At 36.3% G+C, this 20,389-nt stretch overlaps 1 protein-coding gene across 1 annotated transcript; it reads left to right on the top strand.

Moving 5' to 3' along the window:
- The first annotated feature begins 4,229 nt into the window (after window positions 1-4,229).
- On the top strand, window positions 4,230-16,210 carry LOC127835783 (uncharacterized). The gene is made up of 9 exons (XM_052362219.1): window positions 4,230-4,269; window positions 4,704-4,787; window positions 5,345-5,428; window positions 7,879-7,995; window positions 9,835-9,918; window positions 10,501-10,584; window positions 13,041-13,157; window positions 14,953-15,036; window positions 16,164-16,210. Exons 1-9 carry the CDS (start codon window positions 4,230-4,232, stop codon window positions 16,208-16,210), a joined length of 741 nt encoding a protein of 246 aa, XP_052218179.1.
- The last annotated feature ends 4,179 nt before the right edge of the window (window positions 16,211-20,389 follow it).

Here is a 20,389-nt window from a genome sequence, read left to right as displayed (position 1 = left end):
CACATCTGCTAACGCCGTAACGGGTCTGGTTTCAGTGGTTTGTAATGTCTATACATTGAGCATGAATAGCGGTAGGAACATAATCGCAAATATTTTACACAAAAATGTATGCTTATACTATCTACTAACATTTTTCCATTATTCTTCAGGATTCTCTATTCGTGTTTTTGTATTTGATAGATAAGTGACAGGTCCGTCTGCGGGTTCATTACTGCATGTATGAGTGGACCTGCCCAATGTGCCATTTCAGGGATTTTTTTTATTTTGATCAAAATAGGTCACATTTATTCCGGCTGCCCGGGTATTCGCGAAAGATATAACTTTGCTGCAAATAGATCAGTACATGGTGGCCAATGAGACCATAATGTGCACTTGTATTCAATTTCAATGACAATTAATGTCTGGTTACCTTGCCAACCAAACGAAAATCGATACAAGGCTACTCAGCCAAGGAAGTGCTGACAAGTTTAAGCTTCTTCCCTCGCCTTTATTGCCTCTTGTGACTTCATCGGCTGTCGACCCGAACCAACGGGCTGTTTGTTCCGCATACTGAGTACCGCCATCCTGGTAAACTTCCATCCCCTCGAAATTCCTGTGTGCATTTCTCAGATCCGTCCCGTCCGTCGTCCTTTGCTTTTGCCAGCGCCACTGCTCCCGTCCCTCTTCCGACCCGCCTTCCGACTATGGTGTTCCGATGAGAATGCGTTTAAACGTATCATCAGGAGGGACTCATAAGAGACAGAGGAAAAGGACGTCCGATTGGATTCGATTGATGGCGATACACGCTGGATTAGCAGAGCCATCCGCAAAAGTTTCTATATCCGACTTATGTGGTAATTGAAGGCAAAGCCAGTAGGTAGTTAAGACATTAAAGTCTATAAGAAGTTCTTCTAAGGAGATTCTCGCCCGGTCACTACGCGCACGCTCCAGCTTGCTGGGGAATTCTCTTTTCGTCTGTCATTATCACCCAAAAGGATGCCAGTTTTCTCTATGAGGCAACGCGCAACGCTGAGACATGCGGCACAATGGTGAATTTTGCGGAATATACAGGTCTAGCTTTAAGTATTCATCATACATTAAAAAAAGATAATATACTAACTCCAATAATGATAATGATGATAACTATGGTGATGGGAATATTTATCGATGGTCACCATTCAAAATGACGAACTTACAAAAACACAACTTTTCATGAGGGCTATTTTTTCATTTTCATAACTATATGCAAACTGCCGAAGTTACAATAATAATATTGACGCACAGACGGACGCATTTAACAATAATATGCAGCTTCGCATTTTTGAATACTCAGCTTCGCATTTTTGCATATTTTTATTTCCACCATCACAGTTTAGCATTTTATCATACGGCCGGTTTCTCGTGTTCTTATTGGTTAGGCGGTTCGCCGTTTTCTGGTCATGTGCGCACTGAGTTCCCGCCCTCCACAGTGCAAAAATCACGAAATGTCAAAAATGTAGGTTCCGCTTGAATGGTGACCATCGTTATCATAATCAGAATATTTCCCCTTATCAAATCTGGTTAAACTTTTAATCACGTTTTGCTAATCAACAGGTTAAATGACATAAAAGCATTGTTTTAAACAAAGAGGCTATATTTTATACCGTTCTTGGTAGAACATGTTTGTCTTATCTTAAGTCTAGAGTTCTACAAAAATGAACTTCACATACATTTTGTTTCTAAATGAAAATGTGTTTGGGTTTATTTACTAAGTCACGCAAAGAAAACAAACACTTGCTTCTTCACAATTTTAATTTGTTTTGACGATGTGTTTAAACTATTGAATAGTTGTGTAAAGACGTACAAGCTGAATAGCGATGAATAAACAGACTCGAGGTTCTATTGGAACATTTTAACTTGTACGCTAGTATAGTATCACAGACTTGCTAGATGTATGCGTTTCGTATGGTCTATGCGGGGCAATTATGCATTTTCTCCGCAATGAATAGGACACTAGATGTGTCGGGTCTTTGCGACGACACGCCTCTTCGGTGACGCGAATCCTAAGAGTAGAAACTCAGCTATATGATCGATTATCCTTGATCAGTAGATTTTACTTCTATCTTGTAATTGGCGTGAAATGATTTTTTGACACACTACTGCTTACAGCTGCTTTCATTTTATGCATGCAGAAATACATGACTTAAAACAGAGAATCATATATTTAATATTAGTTGCCTGAACATGAGCAAATGTTGGGTACATTTCTATTTGCTTTTTTTATTGAAGTTTACTCCGTTTTGGACATATTTATAGATATATCTATAGCAAAATGACTTATTTTCGAATTTCAGACCATACCACACCAGCGATCATAACTAAGTTGACATGTTTTTCTTCGGGTAAGTTTGATAAATTACGTGAAAATTGACGTGATAGAAATGTTTATTAAGTTTGATGGGGTATTTGACAAGGTTTCTTTGACACAATAACTCGAAAAAAAACAGACTTGGTTTTTACAGACTAGTTCTACTCCAGGTGGCATGTGAATGATGAAATACCCAAGTTGAATAAATGACATTTTCAAATTTGTTAGGTTAGGAAAACAATATTTGTCGTTGTCCATTCGAAATGCATGTAATATTCATCCGTTAGGTCTTTCTCACTACGTCACTTACCTCTTATTTGGCATAATGTTGTTTTTTTGTCACAAAAACTTGTATCACACATATAACACTTGTTGAAGTGAATTTATTTAGATATGTGAATTCTAGACCCGCCAGACGATTGCATTTTTGTGGGTCTTATCGGAGCAGTTGTTGGTATAGTGGTTGGCGCGATAACCGCGATAGGCGTGTCGAAATTACGCAAAGGTAATTGCAATTATTGAATAGTAATGCTAGTTATAACGCAGAATTCTTTAAATACATGCTGAACCTTGTAAGAATTGGAATTAGAATCTACCTATCTATCTATCTATCTATCTATCTATCTATCTATCTATCTATCTATCTATCTATCTATCTATCTATCTATCTATCTATCTATCTATCTATCTATCTATCTATCTTCTATCTATCTATCTATCTATCTATCTATCTATCTATCTATCTATCTATCTATCTATCTATCTATCTATCTATCTATCTATCTATCTATCTATCTATCTATCTATCTATCTATCTATCTATCTATCTATCTATCTATCTATCTATCTATCTATCTATCTATCTATCTATCTATCTATCTATCTATCTATCTATCTATCTATCTATCTATCTATCTATCTATCTATCTATCTATCTATCTATCTATCTATCTATCTATCTATCTATCTATCTATCTATCTATCTATCTATCTATCTATCTATCTATCTATCTATTCTATCTATCTATCTATCTATCTATCTATCTATCTATCTATCTATCTATCTATCTATCTATCTATCTATCTATCTATCTATCTATCTATCTATCTATCTATCTATCTATCTATCTATCTATCTATCTATCTATCTATCTATCTATCTATCTATCTATCTATCTATCTATCTATCTATCTATCTATCTATCTATCTATCTATCTATCTATCTATCTATCTATCTATCTATCTATCTATCTATCTATCTATCTATCTATCTATCTATCTATCTAGTCTATCTGTCTATCTGTCTGTCTGTCTGTCTGTCTGTCTGTCTGTCTGTCTGCCTGTCTGTCTGTCTGTCTGTCTGTCTGTCTGTCTGTCTGTCCTGTCTGTCTGTCTGTCTGTCTGTCTGTCTGACTGTCTGTTCTGTCTGTCTGTCTGTCTGTCTGTCTGTCTGTCTGTCTGTCTGTCTGTCTGTCTGTCTGTCTGTCTGTCTGTCTGTCTGTCTGTCTGTCTGTCTGTCTGTCTGACTGTAGGTCTGTCTGCCTGTCTGTCTGTCTGTCTGACTGTAGGTCTGTCTGCCTGTCTGTCTGTCTGTCTGTCTGTCTGTCTGTCTGTCTGTCTGTCTGTCTGTCTGTCTGTCTGTCTGTCTGTCTGTCTGTCCGTCCGTCCGTCCGTCCGTCCGTCCGTCCGTCCGTCCGTCCGTCCGCCCGCCCTAGGTAACATGCCCTTCATTGGTATCTTATGAAGTACTATGAAGTATGGTGCTACAATTGCTTAATTATATTTTTGTCAATACGAATGTTTCAAAGCAACATCTTGTTTTCAGGACTTGTATGTGCTAAAATTAAATTCATTACAGCATCGGTAAAGAGCGACATAGCAGCAAAAGAAGAACATGTGGAAATGAAGGCTGACTCACAGGATACAGAGGCAGTTGACAATGGTATGAAAACATGCATATGCGTACAATTTGTTTGATTTGTTTAGACCTTCCGCCCGTCCGTCTGTCTGTATGTCTGTATTTTATGTATGAATATTTTCAAAATTGAATATCAATTCTAATGTGTAAATCAATTTTAAAATGGCTTAAAAAAAAAAAAATGAATTAAGAAGTGCGAATGCCTATTGATAAATTATAAAGCACCGATCCACCGATCGCAGACAAATCATTAGTATGTAAATTTCGTATCACTAACACTTGTTAATAAAGAAAGAAAAACTTACACGTAGGTAACATGCCCTTCATTGGTGTCTTATGAACCCCTTATAAGTACGTTATGGTGCTACATTTGCCTAATAATATTTTTTTCAATACGAATGTTTCAAAGCCACATCTTATTTTCAGGACTTGTATGTGCTAAAAATAATTCATTACAGCATCGGTAAAGAGCGACATAGCAGCAAAAGAAGAACACGTGGAAATGAAGGCTGACTCACAGGATACAGAGGCAGTTGACAATGGTATGAAAACATGCATATGCGTACAATTTGTTTGATTTGTTTAGACCTTCTGTAACCGATTTTTCAAACTGTCTGTCTTTCTATCTGTCTGTCTGTGTATCTCTCTGTCTGTCTGTCTGTGTGTATGTATGTGTGTCCTTGTGTGTGTGTTTGTGTCTGTATGTCTGTGGGTTTGTGTGTCTGTCTGTCTGTCTGTCCGTCCGTCCGTCCGCCTTCCCGCCCGATATGCTTAAAATTGATTATCAATTCGAATGTGTAAATCACTTTTAAAATGACTTTAAAATAAAAAGTAGAATTTAGAAGTGCGTATGCCTATTGATAAATAATTAAGCAACGATCCATCGATCGCAGACAAATCATTAGTATTTATTTCGTATAACAAATACTTGTTAAAAAAAAAGAAAGCAACTAACACTTAGGTAACATGCCCTTCATTGGTATCTTATGAAGTACGTTGAGGTGCTACATTTGCTTAATTATATTTTTGTCAATACGAATGTTTCAAAGCAACATCTTGTTTTCAGGACTTGTATGTGTTAAAATTAAATTCATTACAGCATCAGTACAGAGCGACGAAGCAGCAAAAGAGGAACATGTGGAAATGAAGGCTGACTCACAGGATGCAGAGACAGTTAACGATGGTATGAAAACATGCATATGCGTACAATTTGCTTTGGTATACTATTTGCAATGAATTTACAAATTTACAAATTTAATTATCTCTATTGCCTTAAACTCAAATTAAAGTCATAGCCGTCTAAGACATAATGTAAAAGGGTTTTGTACTGGAAATCAGACTATAGTATTTGACCATTATGGTTTAAATTGTTTTTGCAAATGAAAACGAAATCTCTTTTAAACGTTTTCATTATGGCATGATTACAAGATTAGATAGTGTCTTGAATCAGCATTTTTGTAGTAATTATCAATACTGATTTTTGACTTAAATGTCATGGAAAGTTGACTCATAGCTACATGTTCTAATTAGGAATTAATTTATGATTGGACTCATAATTTTTTTTAAACAATATTGAAAATCATTTGAATTATTAGTCAAATTAGGAAATGAACTAAATATATTTTACAAACTTGTTTAACGGCAGAATATAAATGCGAATTATGTTTTATTTTTGAATCGTACTAAAGTGTTGTGTTATTTCAAAATATCGTATAACCTAATTTGCATTTGCTTATTATGAATCGCCGAAGAAAAGAAGTTGTATTCAAGAATTATGTTAAGACTTTTTTTAAAGGATTGTTCAAACTATCTATATATATATGTTTGTTTGTCTGTCTGTATGTCTATCTGTGTGTCTGTCTGTGTGTCTGCATGTCTGTGTGTCTGTCGGTCGGTCGGTCTATATGTGTGTCTGCCTGTCTCTCTCTGTCTGTCTGTCTGTCTGTCTGTCTGTCTGTCTGTCTGTCTGTCTTTCTGTGTGTGGGGTTGCGTGTGTGTGTGAGTGTGCATGTGTGTATCTGTGTGTGTCCGTCCGTCTGCCTGTCTCTCTGTCTGTCTATGTGTGTTTGTCTGTCTATCTGTGTATATCTGTGTGTCTGTGTGTGCGATTCTGTTTGTCTGTGTCTGTCTGTATGTGTGTTTGTCCGTGTGTATGTATGTATATGTATTTAGGTGCGCGTGTGTCTGTCTGTGTGTCTGTCTTTGCCCGTCAGTCTGTCTGTCTATATATCAGTCTGTCTGTATGTCTGTCTGTCTGTCTGCCTGCCTGCCTGCCTGTCAGTCTGCCTGCCTGCCTGCCTGTCTGTCTGTCTGTCTGTCTGTCTGTCTGTCTGTCTGTCTGTCTTTCTGTCTGACTGTCTGTCTGTCTGTCTGTGTGTGTCTGTGTCTGTGTCTGTGTCTGCCTGTCTCTCTTTCTGTCTATGTGTGTTTGTCTGTCTGCCTGTGTTTGTCTGTGTGTGAGTCTGTCTGTCTGTTTGTCAGTCTGTCTGTCTGTCTGTCTGTCTGTCTGCCTGTCTGTCTGTCTAACTGTCTGTCTGTCTGTCTGCCTGCCTGTTTGCCTGTATGTCTGTCTGTCTAACTGTCTGTCTGTCTGTCTGTTCGTCTGTCTGTCTGTGTGTCTGCCTGTCTGCCTGTCTGTGTGTCTGTCTGTCTGTCGGTTTGTCTATATGTGTGTCTGCCTGTCTCTATGTCTGTCTGTCTGTCTATATGTGGGGTGCGTGTATGTGTGAGTGTGCGTGTGTGTATCTGTGTGTGTCCGTCCGTCTGCCTGTCTCTCTGTCTGTCTATGTGTGTTTGTCTGTGTGTCTGTGTTTATCTGTGTGTCTGTTTGTGTGAGTCTGTTTGTCTGTGTCTGTTTGTTTGTGTGTTTGTCCGTGTATATGTATGTGTGTGTATGTACGTGCGCTTGTGTCTGTCTGTGTGTCTGTGTCTGCCCGTCAGCCTGTCTGTCTATATATCAGTCTGTCTGTCTGTCTGTCTGTCTGTCTGTCTGTCTGTCTGTCTGTCTGTCTGTCTGTATGTCTGTCTGTCTGTCTGCCTGCCAGCCTGTCTGTCTGCCTGCCTGCCTGCCTGCCTGTGTGTCTGTGTGTCTGTCTGTCTGTCTGTATGTCTGTCTGTCTGTCTGTATATCTGTCTGTCTGTCTGTGTGTCTGTCTGTCTGTGTGTGTGTGTGTCTGTCTGTTTTGTCTGTCTGTCTGTCTGTCTGTCTGTCTGTCTGCCTGCCTTCTTGCCTGCCTATCTGTCTGTCTCTCTGTCTGCTCGTCCGTCCATCCGTCCGTCCGCCAGTCTTTAATTTTGTTTGTAAGTCTGTATAGTGTATATGGATATGCTTAAAATTGATTATCTATTCTAATGTGTAAATCACTTTTAAAATGACTTTAAAATAAAAGGTAGCATTAAGAAGTGGGTATGCCTATTGATAAATTATAAAGCAACGATCCATCGATCGCAGACAAATCATTAGTATTTATTTAGTGTTACACATACTTGTAAAAAAAAGAAAGCAACTAACACTTAGGTAACATGCCCTTCATTGGTATCTTATGAACCCCCTTATAAGTACGTTATGGTTCTACATTTGCTAAATTATATTTATGTCAATACGAATGTTTCAAAGCAACATCTTGTTTTCAGGAATTGTATGCGCTAAAAATAAATTCATTACACCATCGGTACAGAGCGACGAAGCAGCAAAAGAGGAACATGTGGAAATGAAGGCTGACTCACAGAATGCAGAGACAGTTAACGATGGTATGAAAACATGCATATGCGTACAATTCGCCTTGGTATACTATTTGCAATGAATTTACATTTTACAAATTTAATTATCTCTATTACCTTTAACTCAAATTAAAGTCATAGCCTTCTAAGACACAATGTAAAAGGGTCTTGTACTGGAAATCAGACTATAGTTTACCTTGACCATTATGGTTTAAATTGTTTTTGCAAATGAAAACGAAATCTCTTTTAAACGTTTTCATTTTGGCATGATTACAAGATTAGATAGTATATTAAATCAGCATTTTTGCAGTAATTATCAATACTGATTTTTGACTAAAATGTCAAGGACAGTTGACTCATAGCTACATGTTTAATTATGAATTTATTAATGATTGGACTCATTTATTTTTTTAAACAAAATATCATTTTGATTATTAGTCAAATGAAGAAATCAACTAAATATATTTTACAAACTTGTTTAACGGCAGAATAAAAATGCAAATAACGTTATAATTTTTCAGTCGTACTAATGTGTTGTGTGTTATTTCAAAATATCGTATAACTTAATTTGCATTTGCTTATTATGAATCGCCGAAGAAAAGAAGTTGTATTCAAGAATTATGTTAAGACCTTCAGTAAACGATTGTTCAAACTATCAATATATATATGTTTGTCTGTCTGTATGTATGTATGTATGTATGTATGTATGTATGTATGTATGTATGTATGTATGTATGTATGTATGTATGTATGTATGTATGTATGTATGTATGTATGTATGTATGTATGTATGTATGTATGTATGTATGTATGTATGTATGTATGTATGTATGTATGTATCTATGTATGTATGTATGTATGTATGTATGTATGTATGTATGTATGTATGTATGTATGTATGTCTATCTGTGTGTCTGTCTGTCTGTGTGTCTGCATGTCTGCCTGTCTGTGTGCCTGTCTGTCTGTCTGTCGGTCTGTCTATACAATGTATGTGTGTCTGTCTGTCTCTCTGTCTGTCTGTCTGCCTTTCTGTGTGTGGAGTTGCGTGTGTGCATGTGTGTGAGTGCGCGTGTGTGCATCTGTGTGTGTCCGTCCGTCTGCCTGTTTCTCTGTCTGTCTATGTGTGTTTGTCTGTCTGCCTGGGTTTGTCTGTGTGTCTGTGTGTGTGAGTCTGTCTGTCTGTGTCTGTCTGTATGTGTGTTTGTCCGTGTGTATGTACGTGCGCGTGTGTCTGTCTGTGTGTCTGTCTGTGTGTCTGTCTGTCTGTCTGTCTGTCTGTCTGCCTGGCTGCCTGCCTGCCTGCCTTCCTGCCTGCCTGCCTGCCTAGCTGCCTGCCTGCCTGTCTGTCTGTCTGCCTTCCTGCCTGCCTGCTGTCTGTCTCTCTGTCTGTCTGTCTGTCTGTCTGTCTGTCTGTTTGTGTGTGTGTGTGTGTCTGTCTGTCTGTGTGTGTTTGTGTGTGTCTGTCTGTCGGTCTGTTTGTCTGTCCGTCCGTCCGTCTGTCTGTATGTCTGTATTTTATGTATGAATATTTTCAAAATTGAATATCAATTCTAATGTGTCAATCACTTTTAAAATGACTTAAAAATAAAAAAATGAATTAAGAAGTGCGAATGTCTATTGATAAATTATAAAGCACCGATCCACCGATCGCAGACAAATCATTAGTATGTAAATTTCGTATCACTAACACTTGTTAATAAAGAAAAAAAAACTTACACGTAGGTAACATGCCCTTCATTGGTGTCTTATGAACCCCTTATAAGTACGTTATGGTGCTACAGTTGCCTAATAATATTTTTTTCAATACGAATGTATCAAAGCAACATCTTATTTTCAGGACTTGTATGTGCTAAAAATAATTCATTACAGCATCGGTAAAGAGCGACATAGCAGCAAAAGAAGAACATGTGGAAATGAAGGCTGACTCACAGGATACAGAGGCAGTTGACAATGGTATGAAAACATGCATATGCGTACAATTTGTTTGATTTGTTTAGACCTTCTGTAACCGATTTTTCAAACTGTCTGTCTTTCTATCTGTCTGTCTGTGTATCTCTCTGTCTGTCTGTCTGTGTGTATGTATGTGTGTCCTTGTGTGTGTGTTTGTGTGTGTGTCTGTATGTCTGTGGGTTTGTGTGTCTGTCTGTCTGTCTGTCTGTCTGTCTGTCTGTCTGTCCGTCCGTCCGTCCGCCTTCCCGCCCGATATGCTTAAAATTGATTATCAATTCGAATGTGTAAATCACTTTTAAAATGACTTTAAAATAAAAAGTAGAATTTAGAAGTGCGTATGCCTATTGATAAATAATTAAGCAACGATCCATCGATCGCAGACAAATCATTAGTATTTATTTCGTATAACAAATACTTGTTAAAAAAAAAAAAGCAACTAACACTTAGGTAACATGCCCTTCATTGGTATCTTATGAAGTACGTTGAGGTGCTACATTTGCTTAATTATATTTTTGTCAATACGAATGTTTCAAAGCAACATCTTGTTTTCAGGACTTGTATGTGTTAAAATTAATTTCATTACAGCATCAGTACAGAGCGACGAAGCAGCAAAAGAGGAACATGTGGAAATGAAGGCTGACTCACAGGATGCAGAGACAGTTAACGATGGTATGAAAACATGCATATGCGTACAATTTGCTTTGGTATACTATTTGCAATGAATTTACAAATTTACAAATTTAATTATCTCTATTGCCTTAAACTCAAATTAAAGTCATAGCCGTCTAAGACATAATGTAAAAGGGTTTTGTACTGGAAATCAGACTATAGTATTTGACCATTATGGTTTAAATTGTTTTTGCAAATGAAAACGAAATCTCTTTTAAACGTTTTCATTATGGCATGATTACAAGATTAGATAGTGTCTTGAATCAGCATTTTTGTAGTAATTATCAATACTGATTTTTGACTTAAATGTCATGGAAAGTTGACTCATAGCTACATGTTCTAATTAGGAATTAATTTATGATTGGACTCATAATTTTTTTTAAACAATATTGAAAATCATTTGAATTATTAGTCAAATTAGGAAATGAACTAAATATATTTTACAAACTTGTTTAACGGCAGAATATAAATGCGAATTATGTTTTATTTTTGAATCGTACTAAAGTGTTGTGTTATTTCAAAATATCGTATAACCTAATTTGCATTTGCTTATTATGAATCGCCGAAGAAAAGAAGTTGTATTCAAGAATTATGTTAAGACTTTTTTTAAAGGATTGTTCAAACTATCTATATATATATGTGATTGTTTGTCTGTCTGTATGTCTATCTGTGTGTCTGTCTGTGTGTCTGCATGTCTGTGTGTCTGTCGGTCGGTCGGTCTATATGTGTGTCTGCCTGTCTCTCTCTGTCTGTCTGTCTGCCTGTCTGTCTGTCTGTCTGTCTGTCTTTCTGTGTGTGGGGTTGCGTGTGTGTGTGAGTGTGCATGTGTGTATCTGTGTGTGTCCGTCCGTCTGCCTGTCTCTCTGTCTGTCTATGTGTGTTTGTCTGTCTATCTGTGTATATCTGTGTGTCTGTGTGTGCGATTCTGTTTGTCTGTGTCTGTCTGTATGTGTGTTTGTCCGTGTGTATGTATGTATATGTATTTAGGTGCGCGTGTGTCAGTCTGTGTGTCTGTCTTTGCCCGTCAGTCTGTCTGTCTATATATCAGTCTGTCTGTATGTCTGTCTGTCTGTCTGCCTGCCTGCCTGCCTGTCAGTCTGCCTGCCTGCCTGCCTGTCTGTCTGTTTGTCTGTCTGTCTGTCTGTCTGTCTGTCTTTCTGTCTGACTGTCTGTCTGTCTGTCTGTGTGTGTCTGTGTCTGTGTCTGTGTCTGCCTGTCTCTCTTTCTGTCTATGTGTGTTTGTCTGTCTGCCTGTGTTTGTCTGTGTGTGAGTCTGTCTGTCTATTTGTCAGTCTGTCTGTCTGTCTGTCTGCCTGTCTGTCTGTCTAACTGTCTGTCTGTCTGTCTGTCTGCCTGCCTGTTTGCCTGTATGTCTGTCTGTCTAACTGTCTGTCTGTCTGTCTGTTCGTCTGTCTGTCTGTGTGTCTGCCTGTCTGCCTGTCTGTGTGTCTGTCTGTCTGTCGGTTTGTCTATATGTGTGTCTGCCTGTCTCTATGTCTGTCTGTCTGTCTATATGTGGGGTGCGTGTATGTGTGAGTGTGCGTGTGTGTATCTGTGTGTGTCCGTCCGTCTGCCTGTCTCTCTGTCTGTCTATGTGTGTTTGTCTGTGTGTCTGTGTTTATCTGTGTGTCTGTTTGTGTGAGTCTGTTTGTCTGTGTCTGTTTGTTTGTGTGTTTGTCCGTGTATATGTATGTGTGTGTATGTACGTGCGCTTGTGTCTGTCTGTGTGTCTGTGTCTGCCCGTCAGCCTGTCTGTCTATATATCAGTATGTCTGTCTGTCTGTCTGTCTGTCTGTCTGTCTGTCTGTCTGTCTGTCTGTCTGTCTGTCTGTCTGTCTGTATGTCTGTCTGTCTGTCTGCCTGCCAGCCTGTCTGTCTGCCTGCCTGCCTGCCTGCCTGTGTGTCTGTGTGTCTGTCTGTCTGTCTGTATGTCTGTCTGTCTGTCTGTATATCTGTCTGTCTGTCTGTGTGTCTGTCTGTCTGTGTGTGTGTGTGTCTGTCTGTTTTGTCTGTCTGTCTGTCTGTCTGTCTGTCTGTCTGCCTGCCTTCTTGCCTGCCTATCTGTCTGTCTCTCTGTCTGCTCGTCCGTCCATCCGTCCGTCCGCCAGTCTTTAATTTTGTTTGTAAGTCTGTATAGTGTATATGGATATGCTTAAAATTGATTATCTATTCTAATGTGTAAATCACTTTTAAAATGACTTTAAAATAAAAGGTAGCATTAAGAAGTGGGTATGCCTATTGATAAATTATAAAGCAACGATCCATCGATCGCAGACAAATCATTAGTATTTATTTAGTGTTACACATACTTGTAAAAAAAAGAAAGCAACTAACACTTAGGTAACATGCCCTTCATTGGTATCTTATGAACCCCCTTATAAGTACGTTATGGTTCTACATTTGCTAAATTATATTTATGTCAATACGAATGTTTCAAAGCAACATCTTGTTTTCAGGAATTGTATGCGCTAAAAATAAATTCATTACACCATCGGTACAGAGCGACGAAGCAGCAAAAGAGGAACATGTGGAAATGAAGGCTGACTCACAGGATGCAGAGACAGTTAACGATGGTACGAAAACATGCATATGCGTACAATTCGCCTTGGTATACTATTTGCAATGAATTTACAAATTTACAAATTTAATTATCTCTATTACCTTTAACTCAAATTAAAGTCATAGCCTTCTAAGACACAATGTAAAAGGGTCTTGTACTGGAAATCAGACTATAGTTTACCTTGACCATTATGGTTTAAATTGTTTTTGCAAATGAAAACGAAATCTCTTTTAAACGTTTTCATTTTGGCATGATTACAAGATTAGATAGTATATTAAATCAGCATTTTGCAGTAATTATCAATACTGATTTTTGACTAAAATGTCAAGGACAGTTGACTCATAGCTACATGTTTAATTATGAATTTATTAATGATTGGACTCATTTATTTTTTTAAACAAAATATCATTTTGATTATTAGTCAAATGAAGAAATCAACTAATATATTTTACAAACTTGTTTAACGGCAAGAATAAAAATGCAAATAACGTTATAATTTTTCAGTCGTACTAATGTGTTGTGTGTTATTTCAAAATATCGTATAACTTAATTTGCATTTGCTTATTATGAATCGCCGAAGAAAAGAAGTTGTATTCAAGAATTATGTTAAGACCTTCAGTAAACGATTGTTCAAACTATCAATATATATATGTTTGTCTGTCTGTATGTATGTATGTATGTATGTATGTATGTATGTATGTATGTATGTATGTATGTATGTATGTATGTATGTATGTATGTATGTATGTATGTATGTATGTATGTATGTATGTATGTATGTATGTATGTATGTATGTATGTATGTATGTATGTATGTATGTATGTATATGTATGTATGTATGTATGTCTATCTGTGTGTCTGTCTGTCTGTGTGTCTGCATGTCTGCCTGTCTGTGTGCCTGTCTGTCTGTCTGTCGGTCTGTCTATACAATGTATGTGTGTCTGTCTGTCTCTCTGTCTGTCTGTCTGCCTTTCTGTGTGTGGAGTTGCGTGTGTGCATGTGTGTGAGTGCGCGTGTTTGCATCTGTGTGTGTCCGTCCGTCTGCCTGTTTCTCTGTCTGTCTATGTGTGTTTGTCTGTCTGCCTGGGTTTGTCTGTGTGTCTGTGTGTGTGAGTCTGTCTGTCTGTGTCTGTCTGTATGTGTGTTTGTCCGTGTGTATGTACGTGCGCGTGTGTCTGTCTGTGTGTCTGTCTGTGTGTCTGTCTGTCTGTCTGTCTGTCTGCCTGCCTGCCTGCCTGCCTGCCTTCCTGCCTGCCTGCCTGCCTAGCTGCCTGCCTGCCTGTCTGTCTGTCTGCCTTCCTGCCTGCCTGCTGTCTGTCTCTCTGTCTGTCTGTCTGTCTGTCTGTCTGTTTGTGTGTGTGTGTGTGTGTCTGTCTGTCTGTGTGTGTTTGTGTGTGTCTGTCTGTCGGTCTGTTTGTCTGTCCGTCCGTCCGTCTGTCTGTATGTCTGTATTTTATGTATGAATATTTTCAAAATTGAATATCAATTCTAATGTGTCAATCACTTTTAAAATGACTTAAAAATAAAAAAATGAATTAAGAAGTGCGAATGCCTATTGATAAATTATAAAGCACCGATCCACCGATCGCAGACAAATCATTAGTATGTAAATTTCGTATCACTAACACTTGTTAATAAAGAAAAAAAAACTTACACGTAGGTAACATGCCCTTCATTGGTGTCTTATGAACCCCTTATAAGTACGTTATGGTGCTACAGTTGCCTAATAATATTTTTTTCAATACGAATGTTTCAAAGCAACATCTTATTTTCAGGACTTGTATGTGCTAAAAATAATTCATTACAGCATCGGTAAAGAGCGACATAGCAGCAAAAGAAGAACATGTGGAAATGAAGGCTGACTCACAGGATACAGAGGCAGTTGACAATGGTATGAAAACATGCATATGCGTACAATTTGTTTGATTCGTTTAGACCTTCTGTAACCGATTTTTCAAACTGTCTGTCTGTCTATCTGTGTGTCTGTGTATCTCTCTGTCTGTCTGTGTGGATGTATGTGTGTCCTTGTGTGTGTGGTTGTGTGTGTCTGTGGGTTTGTGTGTCTGTTTGTCTGTCTGTGTGTCTGTGTGTCTGTCCGCGTGTGTATGTCTGTGTGTCTGTGAGTGTGTCTGTCTGTGTGTCTGTTTGTTTGTGTGTTTGTGTGTTTGTGAGTGTATATCTGTCTGTCTGTATGTATGTATGTTTGTCTGTATGTCTGTGTGTGTGCGTGTTTGTCTGTGTGTGTGTGTGTGTGTCTGTATGTGTGTCTGTGTTTAGTGTGTCGTTATATGTGTCTTTGTGTGTCAGTCTGTCTGTTCGTCCATGTGTCTATATGTCTGTCCTTTTTTACTGCAATATTATTTGCCATACAAATTAATACAAAACATATCCCGTGATGGTATAAAGGAACACAATACGATTAAATCAGTAACCAAAATTTGACTCTCGAGATAATGACATGAGAGTGTGCATATATGCCAAAGGAGCACCATGAAATGCGTTATTTTGTTTTGTCCAACATGATCATGATTGTTGTATGCATGTTCGGATGATTTGTATTCGATTGTCGCTTAAGTTTGAATTGACAACAATTGTTTGTCGACGTTATGAAAAAAGTTTAAAAAAACAAACGGCATTTATGATTGTTTACAAAACAACTACCATTGTAGAGTCTTCTTACCACTTTTTTCGGCAACTCTATGCACTTTTTTACTTTGATATGAAAAAGCAATACCATAATTTGTACTATATATTTTTTTAAATAAAAAGACACCATGTACTTCATATTCGTTCACAGCTGCATGTTGCTTTTTTAATTAGGCTTTTAATTAATCGTAAAAATACGCATACCGTCATTTTATATAATGTAATGTGTGTGTTTGTTTGTTGAATGAATGTGCTGTGTCTAGTGCTGTCGTGGTGTGTCATTTGCTTTAAAGAAAAGTACACCTAGTATAATGTTTTGTCTCCGGCTAGTACACCTTAAGCTTTAGTTTGTTTACATTTATTATACTGCAGGTTATTTGGGTTACTTTCTGAATGCCTCCATACTAAAAGATGGCTGATAATATATCTTAGAACTCACTTATTCATTGTAATGTGTGTAACAATTTTTAATGATTTTCAACGTAAAATTTATAGACGTTCTTCCCTGCATTGCGTATGCATATTAATGTGTAAAACAAAAAGACATACATCGCTCAATAAGCACTATAATATGTCGTTTGATTTAAATGTATAATTGGCAAAAACAGTAAAGTATCGTGCCATTCGTTTCTGTTAAATTACGCCCTATTGACTTAACTAAGCAACAATTCTAACGACCGTATTGCTGATTTTGCTTGTATATACGCCCTATTGACTTAACTAAGCAACAATGCTAACGACCGTATTGCTGATTTTGCTTGTTTATATCATTTTAAAGCATTTTTAAAAAAAAATCCTTCTTAAAAATGGTAAACATATATTAACAACAAGATCAGTGCAGGCCGATTTATCAACACAAGAAGCTTTGCTTCAGTTGGAAAACAATTCTTCTTCACAGGATTCCGAGCATGTTAGATCTAGTATATTGAAATAAACATACGTTATATTTTCTTTGGTGATATTTTGGAAGTCTTTTTTCATCGTCGTGACTGCCTTATTAAACAACCTTTACAATTCAAAGACGTATCTTACAAGCATGTTCATGACTACGGTTAACATAGTTCTAGCTGGATAATAATTATTTTAAATATTAAATGTGTATAAGCAAGTTTTCATTTTAGCAAGACATCAAAACCATAAAAATCAGGAAAGTTACTCCCACATTTCTGAAAGCTCCGAACAGGCAACCCCATCTCCAGACTTAATTGGTAAACCGTAGTTTTAATTTTAAACGACCTTTAATTATTAATTTATGAGATTGTAATTACACACACCAAATAGGACTGTTTGAGTAATATATGTTAACTACTTGACTGATTTCTACGATTAAATGACTAAATGATCCCAATAAAATATTAATATCCTAGACTGATGCTTTCTTGACAAATGTTAAGGAACCCTCTCAGTAACGATCCGTGAGAGATTAAATAACCCTTGGTTTAAACTCTTTATATTTTTCAAATCAGTTCATTTTGCTAGCTGTATAGGGCACCAGCTCGAACATATTTCTAAAGCGTTAAAATTTACCATTTTGTTGTAAGTGGGAACTATGCATTGTATTTGATTTAAATCAAATCTTTTTCAATAAAACTGACAAAAGTACAAAATGCCCTTCTATTTTAAATACCTAACCTAGGTTACGATAAAAGAATACCTAACTAAAATATATAATATAATTCTTATTTTATCCAATTCAGATAAGGACGTGTATCCGAGGAAGGGAAAGGGATTCGTACTTTTGATCAATTTCACGAAAGATCGAGTTGGTAAGATGCATTTGTTTAATAGACCAAATTTAGTTTAAGAGCATTTAGGTCTTAAATTTAATTAATGTCCATACACCGATGAACATACGCACTTAGAGGAATAATTAAAATTATATAGCAATAGTAAACATACATATTTAACATTATGCATATGTGTTTTTTTTATCATTTTTATGTATTACACTGTAGATGTGTCATATATTAAATAAAAAACTATATCTGGTATAGTTTACTTAGTTTAAAACATATGTATTATAACATACATTGAATCGGAAGCTTTAGTCTTATTGAAACGCTCTCGAGTCCGTTTTCTGCAAAGAACTAGTACTTGGTGTCTTTTGGTGGGAATCGAACCGCACACCTCCCGCTCGCTAGGCGGACAACATTTCTATACGCTACGGTTTATTAGCATTCCGATGGTATCTGTGTAAAATTACATGTAAAGCAATTAAACATCATGTTAAATATTTAGATATAAATATTAAAGTCGAAATAAAAATAATTCACAGCATTTCACGTTGGTTTAATTTATAATAATTAATAAAAACCGTATTTCTCGAAAAGTTCATTCTTTTTAAAGGTAGTGTATTGTCATTATACTGTGTTAAAGCCTTACTACAATTTCATTCAATTTTTTGAATGTATTGCAAGTATCCAAACTGAAAAAAAAGATCAAAGGCATGCAATACAATCACAAAATTATAAATAATTGACATGTTCTAAACGCTGTCTATCTATTTGAGATGTAATTAAGTTATTCAATCAATAAGTCCGTGTACCAGTTTCACGTTTTAAAGTGGCTTATAATTAGTATTAGCTTCTTTAAAAACGTTGTTTATTATTTTACCTGAATTATGTTCAAGAGACCTTTTTTTTTAATTTCTTGCGATTTCATGGTATCAATTTTGATTAGTTTGGCAACATTCTATGTGGTCGTAAGATTTTAATTAAACGTCGGATTTGAAAGCATTAAGATTTTGTAAGTAAAGTCCAATGACAGAATGTAACACGGAAGAGTAACATAAAACCCCAAGGTGTGTATTATATGTTAATCACATATGCAAACGCACATTGCTTTTATACGTTACACATTTTCGCTCTCAAAAACTTTAAGGTGTGGTTAATTAACTGAAAAAAAATCTTACTGACACCGTTGATTCAGTTGGAATTTCACGTTTCTTTCTTCAAAAGATTATTAAAGTAAACTATAAATCAACACTGCATTAGATGTAACACTTGATCATATTATAACGCCGGCGTCTTTAATCAGAGTTCCTTAAATGTGCAGAGTACATTCCGTTCCAAATTCGGTATGATATACTTCGTTTGATAGTATCAATTTATACTTATAATACTATATGTTTTGTTACATGTCAATATGCATTCATTTCATTACATGTCAATAGTCATTCATTCTCATTAGGTTGTGCAGCAGATCAGAAAAACCTTCTGGAGTTTTTTAAAACTCAACTGGAGTACGAAGTAGCTGAAGCGAACGATTTAACGATAAGCGAACTCGAGGATTATGTAGCTAAGATGAAAAAACAAATTACCAAAATGTATAAATGCTTCGTCTGTGTAATCATGGGCAACGGTGATAAGGTACCAAAGTTATATTATGAATATTTTTAATATTAATTATATGAAATGTTATAGATTTCATGTTTTTTTACATGTATAACCATTGTACACTATTTTTCTCTTACATCGCTAGCATGGTATTGAGACAGCACAATTTAGTACGAATGGACGAAATGATAAGAACGAGAAAGCACAAAACAGCATACGCCAGACGGTAAAATACGGCTATATTCGGACCATATTTAATAACAGAAACATGAAAACGTTTGCAGGTAGTAACAACGTTTGTGGCAATATTCATTACACTCTTCTGTTAAATTCTTAAATGAACTCATGAACAAATTACAGTCAGAATAGTCTTATATAATAATCATATCAAAATAAAACTGTTACACTGAATATAATTTTAGAGATTGGAAACTGGAAGAAAAAGCTAACAGTTTACCAAAGGATAATTCAGGCTTTAGATTTGTCATTGTGTTTACGCTTTGTAACTTACACGCTAAATTTACCAAACTGCCGATGTTTAAACTATAACAGTTTATTTTTAATTTTCAGTTTGTCATTAATGCAGACATGTTCCTTTAAACATGAACATATTGTTATATTGTTAATTTATGATTAAAGAACAAACACTTTGAAGAACTGTTGATGCTAAGAAATATTGACAATCCAATGTAGGTCGACCAAAACTACTTTTTATCGATTCGGGTCGAAAACCTGCTTGGCAGAATACCGTAGCAATCGAACATGAGTCTTATCATGGTGAATCAGGTGCCGAAATGCGTAAAGGCGGCGATGCAGACATGTTTATTTTCCACTCGACTGATGATGGTACATGGATTGAATTATTGCAAGGATTTGTTTTTTTATTGCTTATTAAATCAAAACTTGAACTAGAAGATAGATGATCAGTTATTTTAATCGTGATCAAAAAAATCTTTAATTCAAAATAACCATTAACAAAAAATCGAACATTTCATTTTGCCAATTATCTGAATATTAAAACAAAACAATGTGTTTTTATTCATTTTTCTAGCTAAAATGCTTTTAAAAGAGGCATTAAACCACCCTGTTTATCAATGATAATGAATTGTAATTCAATGTTCTTCTGTGAACGCTTGTTTCATTTTTAAGAATGAAGGTATTCAATCAAATTACATTTGTATAATACATACATTAAAGTAAAAGACTAATGTTATTTAGTAATTTATCAGTTTTACGGTGGGTTATTATAACCTGTATCGGATT

Source organism: Dreissena polymorpha, chromosome 6 (genome assembly GCF_020536995.1).
Source record: "Dreissena polymorpha isolate Duluth1 chromosome 6, UMN_Dpol_1.0, whole genome shotgun sequence".
Lineage (NCBI taxonomy): Eukaryota > Metazoa > Mollusca > Bivalvia > Myida > Dreissenidae > Dreissena > Dreissena polymorpha.
This window is presented reverse-complemented; position numbering and strand designations above follow the sequence as displayed.